Here is a 9713-nt window from a genome sequence, read left to right as displayed (position 1 = left end):
TAAACTAAACTAAAATAAAATAAAATAGCATGAATTGAAATATTTTACTTTTCTGAGAATTTGAAGAAAGAGTTACTATTGTTTTTATGGTGAAAGCCAATAGGTTAATATGGATAGGACATCTATTTAGAAAAGATGACAACAATCCCTGTAAAAAGGTAACTTTTTAAGATTTATTTTATGTTAAAAAGGAGAATAGAAAAACCAGCCCTGCAGTGGCTTGATGATGTAGAAAATGAACTTAAGACTCTCCAAATAAACCAGTGAAAAAATAAAGCCAAGAAAACGACAAAATTGAAGAGGATCATTGGCGCAAGCCTGCTGTACTGGAGAATAATAAGAAAAAGACGAAGAAGCCATAAAGAACTGAATACATGACATGAAATTTGTGATTAGTAATCTTCTGAGATGTGTTCTTTATTTTTATTTTGTTGTTAACCATGAACACAGAAAGTTTTAGGCTGAAACATGGCAATTTGTTAATTATTATATTTTTTGTTTTTATTGAATTTACATAAGGCCTATGATACTGTGGGAATATCATATAATTATTCACCCTAGCAAACAATACAGTCTAGTTTAGGCGACTACCATCATGAGTCAGCACTGCATAGAGAGACGGAACAGAAATGCTTTAGATTGCTACTAGGAGGCAGCACCGACGGAGGAATTCACAGTAGCAAAACCTAGCATATTTATTGATTAATAATAATAATATGAAAGTTGTTGTAAATTCACAGAGCAAATAAAGAAATAAAGTAGGAAAGAGAGAAGAGAAGTTATTGCCAAAATGATTACCAATTTCTTCTCCTCAAAATAAAAACTGCAGCTGGAAGAACAAGAAAGTAATTTCCCAAACAGCGATACAAATTAAATACACGAGTATGTTAACATACTTATATACAGTATTTCATTAACTTTAAACCACGATATTTCCTATGCAGGCAGGATTCAAATGTAAGGGATCATTATTTTGTCACTTGGGTTGCAAAACAGTGATGAATAAATGAATGAATGAATGAATTAATGTTAAATTTAAAATCTGAAATATATATTCTAAATTTACTGAACATAAATTTAATTAATTTATATGGAAAGAGGTTCATCATTTCATCATTATTCCCTTTCACATAATATTAGACCTAGTAGTCTGTTACAATCTTTGACCATTTTCCTTCCTTCTACTCCCTCCCCTTAACCCAAGTTTCTTGTACCTCGTGGAACATATGTTCAAATATGTTTGGGTATGTGGTTAGATTAGAGTGTATCCTGTCATCACGTTCTTCCTACTTCAGTCTAGTGATGAAAATTTTCCGAAAACTTTCTTGAACATTTTCAGAAACTGTTAGAAGTTGGCCGAACATATTGTTCAATAAGCAACAAACTACTGTAATTATATTCACGTGTATTGAATAAATCACAGTTCAAATAAATTCTCTTTGCAAACCTCTTTTACAGTAAACCATTTAGGTCCTTGATTGATTAGATCTAGACCTTGAAACTACTAACTTTAATATAAAATAATAACACATTATATCTGACTAAGCCAATTTACCACTTAGAAAATAAAAAGTGCAGTAGTCTACTGTATTCAGAACCGTTTTTTCGACAGAATTCATGATACGATTCTTTATTGTTGATGAGGTCTCTGTATATTAAGAGCATCCAGTCATCCTCAGTCATGATAGATCTCAATGATCTTTACTTTCCTTAATCCTCTTAGGGTACTGAAAGAACCCGATCTTTGCAGAAAAGTCCAGTGAGGGTCAGGTGGCCCATCTTTATCTCAGCCTGTGGGTACTCATACATTGTACTAAGGAAAGAAGTAATAGCTCTCTTCTTTTATTGTGTTTTTTAATATAACAGATACAGGTTCGTAAATTCAATATATTACACCAATAATACTAAATATAGAATAATGTAGTGAAGTTGAAGCAAAAATATATGAATTAAATGAATCTCGAACGCCCTTATTTGTTCCGTGTCTAAGCATTGAGCTACTGCAGCTACCTGTCAAAAAATGGGAAGGCAAAATATTACAACTTTTATTATAAATAATATGACAATATCTGAACATTACATAATTTTACTTTGCTATACTTCGTTTTTACATCATTAAGTTCATCTGAAATGCAATCGTTAAAATTAGTGATCTTAAAAGCATATACAGTGAAACCTCTCATTTACGGACATCGAAGGGACATAACAATCTGTCTGCATCTGGGAGGTGTCCTTTATTACGAGGGAGGCTCCCCAATCTAACAGTAAATTTATAATATGCAGTATGTATGAAATGTATTACTGTAGTTTAATTCTAAATACAGTATACTGCAGTAAATTCTTTGCAACGTTGAACTACAGTATATAAGACCGAAAAAGGAAAATACAGTACTGTGCCATGCAATTTTATTCTAGGTCTACAGTTATGCAGTACCATAATTTAAAGTTTTCAACTTAACCTTTACGTTCAGGTGCCATGTCTCTTGAAACAGAACAACTAATTTAAGTGAAGACAATAATCAACCCTATCATGTGTCAAATACAATTTCACGATTGCGGAAACCTTGGACCCATCAGACAGGTTAAATTTTATTACTTTGTTTATCCATCCACTTCCAGCTAACAAGGATTAGTCGGCTGGGCTAGTGGTAGCCTATGAGACTCGTATTCTATCAAGTTAAGAAATTTCTGTACAGTTCTCAAAACTAAATTTTCCATTTTTGTAACATATCAGGTCTTGAAATCCAAGTTTTGTCCGCAGTCAGGAACTGAAGCAAGCTTTAGGACTGTGAAACAGCTGTCCGTGTCTGTGTCTGAGAGTGTCTGTAAACGAGAGTTAAATCTATCATTATTTCTATATTATTTCAGTTGGGACATAAAAATCTGTCCGTATATGAGGAGTGTCCGTAAGGAGAGGTTCCACTGTATATATATTTTTACATCAACTACTAGGTTATTTAACGTCGATGGGATTGGTGAGATGAGCCCAAGATTACCTGACCTGAGATTACAGTTGGGGAAAACCTCAGAGAAAAAACCCTATCGGGTAATCAGCCCAAGCGTGAATCAAACCCATGCCTGAGCACAACTTTGGATCGACAGGCAAGTGTCTCAGCCGACTAAGCTACACTGGTAGTTAAAAGCATAATTTCTCTTTGAAAACTGTTACTGAACCAAAGAAATAATAAATGCTGAACAACCGCACTACAACTTGTTTAGCCTGTTTCTTACCTTATACCAGAAGTTGACTGAAACTGTATAACCTCCTCTCATTATAGATTCAATATGGTGCCACCAATATATTGGAATGTACAGGACGTCCCCTGGACCTACCACAGCCTCTTGTCCACGTGCTTCTCTGAACTTGGGAAACCTTGTATAATCTGGCCGCTCAAAATCCACCTGCAAATGCCATAATTAACAAACTTAATTTTTTTTTAATTAAATAATGCATACAATTATATGAGCACATCATCTACATACTTTTGGATTACTAAAATGCACTAGCAGTATTCATACTAATATAAATTCTGAAGACCACTGAATGCTTTACTTTCAAACTCTGTTACCTTGCTCAATACACACACACACACACATGTTGACATACATCCAAACGTATGCACAGACTCACAAATTCACATGAAATAGTTATTCATAGAAGAACAGAAGTAAGTGACGAAGAAAGCAGGAAAGGGAGAGAGAAATAAAGAAAGAAATAATGAAAGAAAGAAAGGATTATTTATTTAATTTAATTATTTGTTTATAATTTTTTTGCTAATGGCAGGTACTTGACTTTTCGTCATTCACCCATATGTGTAGACCAATTTACTGACAGAGGTGTTGCCCAGGGTGTACCATAGGAGGCTGGTCTAAGCGATGAGATGATGATGGAAATTTGTTGGGATGTCACAGGGGAATCAGAGTTCCCGGAGAAAACCCTTGTCTTACTTGACCACAGCTTTCCCAACACAAGTTATAAACCGAGGATACATCAGGAATTGAACCCGCTTTTCTTAAATATTATAACGACAAATGGCTTTTAAGGAACCCGCAGGTTCATTGCTGCCCTAACATAAGCCCAAATGTAAAGATTTTGTTCCTAACAATTTAACATTTTCTTTGCACTTTATCTCCAAATAGATTTTTTACATTAACGTTGTTATTGCATCCAGCTCCTCAATTACATTATGAAATTCGAAGTTAGTCATTATCTAAGAAAGTAAGGCTCAGCTGAGAAAAAACTTTGAGATGAAACTCACAAGGCAACAGAAAACAAAGAAGAATGAAGATTGCTAGAAGAAAACATATGAAGAATCAAAGAGAAAGATTGGAAATTCATGGGCAAAATGAAACACAATTACCTATAACAGAATGCAGTGAAATTGTTCTGAGAAGACAGGATACAAACAGAAAGGGGGAAACTATTGTGCAGGTTATGTTCTTCCTTTGCATTTGAATGTGATATGAATGAAATACATAATATAAAGATGTTCTTCCAGAATGACGTGGCATGAATGAAGCATGGAATGCAGAAATATTTTCGCTATATATCTGAATGTGACACAAAGTGAAATGTAAAATTCAGACTTGTTCTCCCTTCTTATTTGAACGTGACATGGCCAATGCACATTAGTTTTACTTGCATATGATGTGACATGAGTGCAATGTAAAGTGCAGATCTGTTTTCCTTTCACAACTGATGTGACATGAGTGAAATATGAAATGCAGATTTGTCTTCCTTTTATATTTGAATGCAGATTGAGTGAAATGTAATATGCAGCAAATATTCTTGTAAGCAGTGTTAAATATTTGTTATCTTCTCCATAGTAGGCCAATACAGTCCATTTCACCTCAGTGATGGTTCTCTCGGCATCATATCGTTCTCTGTCTCTCATTCCTGTAATTGGTTTATTTTGTGAAGTTTTATCAACTGCTATGGTTAACTAGCATCTGAGTGAAATGAAGTTGATAATGCCAGCGAAATGAGTCCAGGGTTCAGCACCAAAAGTTATCCAGCATTTGTTCTTAATGGATTGAGGAAAAATCTTGGAAAAAACCTCAACCAGATAACATGTCCCAACCAAGATTTGAACTCGGATCCACTCATTTCATGGTCAGACCTGCTAACTGTTACTCAACAATGGTGTACTCTCTCATTCTTTTTTGCTTATAATATGTTCAGCATTTGTTTTCACGAGTAATAAGTGTTTACGCTAGTTGAAATTCCTCATTTCAGCTGAAAATGTTGTTGTTGTTGTTTTCTAATGCCAGGTGTTTGGCAATAAAGTCATTTGACCTCTTGCACTCCAATATTTTTCAAAGATATTATCATGGTCAGCCACTGAAGCACAGATTTTGAGGTGTTCCGAATCCTTTCTTGGTTTGAGTTGCACAATGGGCAGTTAGGGAACTGATATATTCCAATTCTATGCAGGTGTTTGGCCAAACAGTCATGGCCTGTTGCCAATCTAAATGCAGCTACAGACGATTTTCGTGGTAAATACGGAATTAACTGTGGATTTACTTCTTGTCACCAATTTAGTCCATAAGTGTATATTCAGCAATGTGCCTCAGAATCTAATTCCAATTGCTTCTACAATTTTCTTTCCATTCTGCTTATTCTTTATTTTCTGAACTACACATTATCACTATAACTGACATGACAAATAATTCTATCATGATTTGTTTGCAACTCAAAGTGCACATATATTTTGAAATTTATATACTTTCATTCTTAAATCTATTTTATTGTTAAAAAAGAGGCCTAACATTATAAATGAAGAAAAGTTTTTTAAATAAAATATTTCATGTAAATAAATAATTAATTTAATTACATTATAGCAATATACGAACTAAAGACCTTTTCTCCATAATGTATGTACTTATTCAGAGAGTAGGCCTACTTGTAGCTCTTACCTGACTCTGTCGATCATGTGGGTGATAAACAGGATGAGGATAGAAACATTCATACTGCTCTGGAGGAAACAGGATGCATCTCTTGTATCCTCGTACCTCCGCAAAGAAATTCTGTTGTTCATCATAATGACAAGGTGTCACGTTGCCTATAACACATACAATGTCATTGTACTTTTTTATGAACAAGAACAATGAAGTTAATGGAAATCTGTGTTAAATTTTGTAATGTTATTAACTCCTACAACCTTTGCAGATGTTCCACTAACAAATTAACCTACAATTATCAGTTATGAATCATTTGGCATCGAGCAAGTAGTCACCCAGCGACAATTGTCAATAGAATTCCCTTAATTTTTTAATTATTTATATTGAGTGAAATAAATATGATAACATTATGTTATATTATTACAATGTACCGAAGTACATATCGTCGCCTGAATGCAAGAACTAGGTAACTTGATTTTTCATATTTTGTGACATCGCCTATTTACTTATTTATTGCACTAAGGAATATGTCTCGTTTTCTTTTACCTATTTGTTATATTGGAAAATAGATGTTGCTGGTATCGTTCGATCAGTTACCTAGATCCCGGATTACATTTTGTGCGATTTTTGCTACACTGTAAGAGCGGTAACTAAAAAACGCAAATTTCGAGTTACCTAGTTCTTGCATTCAAGCGACGATATGATATTTCCATGCAGAAATTCTGCGTCATCATGTGATGAAGGATGGGTGGAACGGAGAAAAATTCTCTCCGACACCAGAATTTGAACCCGTCATCACATGATGACGCAGAATTTCTGCATGGAAATATCATATGTACTTCGGTACATCGTAATAATATGATATGCGAAAATAATCACTTAGTGATTTAAGACGGCACTCATTCCGTCAGATCCCGGCCACTTCATCACTCGTAATGAGTGCACCTCTGCACATTAATGTGTTGGACATTGTACCACTGTCACACATCTGTGAAGCAGTGCATGAGGGTTGACTACTAGAGGGAACCTAAGAGGTGGAACTTAAACTGAGAAGAGGTGTGGCTTACTGGATAGAGCCTCAGCACATAGAGTTAAAAACCCGGGTTCAAATCCCGGTGCCGGAGAGAATTTTTCTCCGTTCCACCCATCCAACATTACGTTAATCCATTCTTAATGAGTTAAATTAAATACACTTTTCATAAACTTGTTGGTTCCTTTTCGATTATTTTTCGAAATAAACAAATCTCTACTTATATTCCGTGGAATTTAAGTTAAGAATTCCAAACAACATAGCTATCCATTCTAGGCGACCTAAAAGATCAGCCTACTTGTAATCTGAAGGACCATATAACAATGAATAGATAAAAATTAACATTTGAATAAAAATTATCAACATCGTAGTGCATCCAAGGTATAGGCCCAGTGACCTGTTCCAGTCTCAGTAGATGTCGAGAAGTTTTTCCATCTGTCTGCCCTGGGGTCTTCTTCCGTGTGGTGTATACTTTACAATTTGGGATGGTATCCTGTTTCTGTCCATGCGTTGTACATGTGTGATCCAATTTTCTCTATTATTTTTTAATTTTGTTAGTGTTTTGTTGTGGTTGATGTTGAGTTGTGTTAGAATTTCCTCATTGGTTTTATAATCTTGCCAAGTATAGTTTGCTGTTTTCCTTAAAAATCTAATTTCTGCTGCGGCGATTCTTGAAGTATCAACTTCTTTAATTGTCCAGGTTTCACATCCATACAAGAATGTTGGTATGGCAAGGGTGTTACATATTTTCAATCTTATGTGTTTTTGTACTTATAATTAATTGCAAAACATATAATAAACATATAATGCGTTAACAGACAGCTGCTGTCATGCTATGCTTAGCTTTTATTAAAGCAGAGAGAAATACATTAGTTAGCACTGTACAAATGATTATGTAAAATGCCTGAGAAGTCTTTAGGAACTTGTAAGGCCAGCAATAAAAGTGATTCAATAACAAATGAGAGATAGCTGTCCACCGAAGACTAACACTATATCTAAAATAAGCTTCAAATATAAATTTTAATCTTTTTTTATACAAGTTATAAATTCGTTTCCATCTCTAAATAAATTTTTACAAAAAAATATTCTTTTCCACACTTAGCTTTTTTTTTTAAACCAATGGTGACGGGTACTTGACTTTTCGTCATTCACCCTTATGAAGCCAGTTGTGTACACCAATTTACCGACAGAGTTGTTACGCAGGGTGTGTCATAGGAGGCTGGTCTACACTACACTCGAGATGAGATGATAATGGAGATTTGTTGGGATGCCACAGGGGAACCGGAGCTCCCGGAGAAAACCCTTTATTGCCTGGACCACGGGTTTGCCCAACACGAGTTATAAATCGAGGGTATGCCAGGGATCGAACCAGGGTTCACATGAGAAGAGCATCATTATCATCAATGTTGTCATTTCCATTCAGAGATTTGACCTTTTGATTACCCTGAGAAATAAGCACCAACACCAGACATTCACTTGCGAGAAAGCTTGTACAGTGCTACAGATAAAAAGATTGTAGAACTCAATGTATGAAATACAATAATCAAACATTACGTTAAAACATACAGAACTGTAGAAAGAAATAAATGATTATATTGTATTTAACTAAACAATACAAGCACTACAAACAGCTCTATTTACGTACTGTCAATACAAGAAAGTTGAACGAAAAAAATCCTCGTTTTCTGTGCTATCAGGTATTATGTGTAGTCTACATTTCGTAGTGAGTTCGAGGTTCTACTGTATCTACATTTTTACGGGACAAAATCTTTATCATAAGCACTACAGCAAATGTAAGAAACTAACTTCTATATATTGGTCTGCTTTCCTTACGAAAAATATCATTACATATATCAAATTACAAGGTGGCATAAACGACACAGTATTTCAAGAACAATATCACATTTATATTATATCAATATTACCATTATAATAAACCATTCTTGTTGCTTTCTAAAGTGACAGTGAAGTGACTTTCGGCTTTCAGAGTGAATTCATTCAAAAGAAGAATTCTGAGCTTAAATCTCGACAAGAGGAAGGCTGAAACCCCAAACATTATTCTTCTGAAATCGCAGTTAATTCATGCAAAATTTGGGCTAAACTGATCTTTAATTATAATTTCCCACTCACCTTCCATTGCGATAAGAAGTAAATTTGATGTTAGGGGGCCCCATGAATGTGTCTTCTGTTTTGAATTTATCCAGTCCCATCGGAAATTCAGAAAGTCCTGAACAATAGCTTGTCCCACAGTATTGTTCAATGCTTGTTGCAGGTACATTCTGAAAAATGAACATTATTATTGGCATGTTTATCAATTTCACACCTATGTGGCAATTTCTCACAATCAGCCTTGCAGCAAGGTCATAGAGGTCTGATTCTTTACAAGTGCATGAAAATTTAAAATTTTTTGGATGGAATTACAGTGTATGTAAGCGAATTCTGAGCAACTTAGTGATTGTTCCCAACTATTGATAGAATTCCGGAAACTAATGTAAAATATCTTTTTGCCATAATACTTCTATTTCTGCTAATTTAGTGTATCTTCATTTTCTCTCCATATATATGTTGATGGTCGTGTGTTTGGAATGGTATTCAGTGGCATAGCATGTCCTCCACGGAACTGTAAGCAATAGTATAAACAACCCTAATAAATACATAATCATATCATTTAAACTTAACAAGTGTAGGTTAATTAATATGTGTACAGTATTTACCTAACAGCAAACAGTACCTTGTGTGTGGCACTGTATGAGAAGCTGTGAACTCACATGGTTGTAGTGTT

At 34.7% G+C, this 9713-nt stretch overlaps 1 protein-coding gene across 1 annotated transcript in view; it reads right to left on the bottom strand.

The window, feature by feature from the left end:
* LOC138710760 (hypoxia-inducible factor 1-alpha inhibitor-like) overlaps positions 1-9713 on the bottom strand; it is a 43348-nt gene that overhangs the window by 17745 nt on the left and 15890 nt on the right. The window contains exons 4-6 of the mRNA XM_069841861.1: positions 9062-9210; positions 5917-6062; positions 3232-3402 (exon numbers count right to left, since the gene is read on the bottom strand). Coding sequence (XP_069697962.1) covers positions 3232-3402; positions 5917-6062; positions 9062-9210 — 466 coding nt within the window. The remainder of the gene's footprint in view (positions 1-3231; positions 3403-5916; positions 6063-9061; positions 9211-9713) is intronic.

This window comes from Periplaneta americana, chromosome 12 (genome assembly GCF_040183065.1).
Source record: "Periplaneta americana isolate PAMFEO1 chromosome 12, P.americana_PAMFEO1_priV1, whole genome shotgun sequence".
Lineage (NCBI taxonomy): Eukaryota > Metazoa > Arthropoda > Insecta > Blattodea > Blattidae > Periplaneta > Periplaneta americana.
The sequence above is the reverse complement of the archived record's forward strand: the minus strand, read 5'-3'. Positions and strand labels throughout refer to the sequence as shown.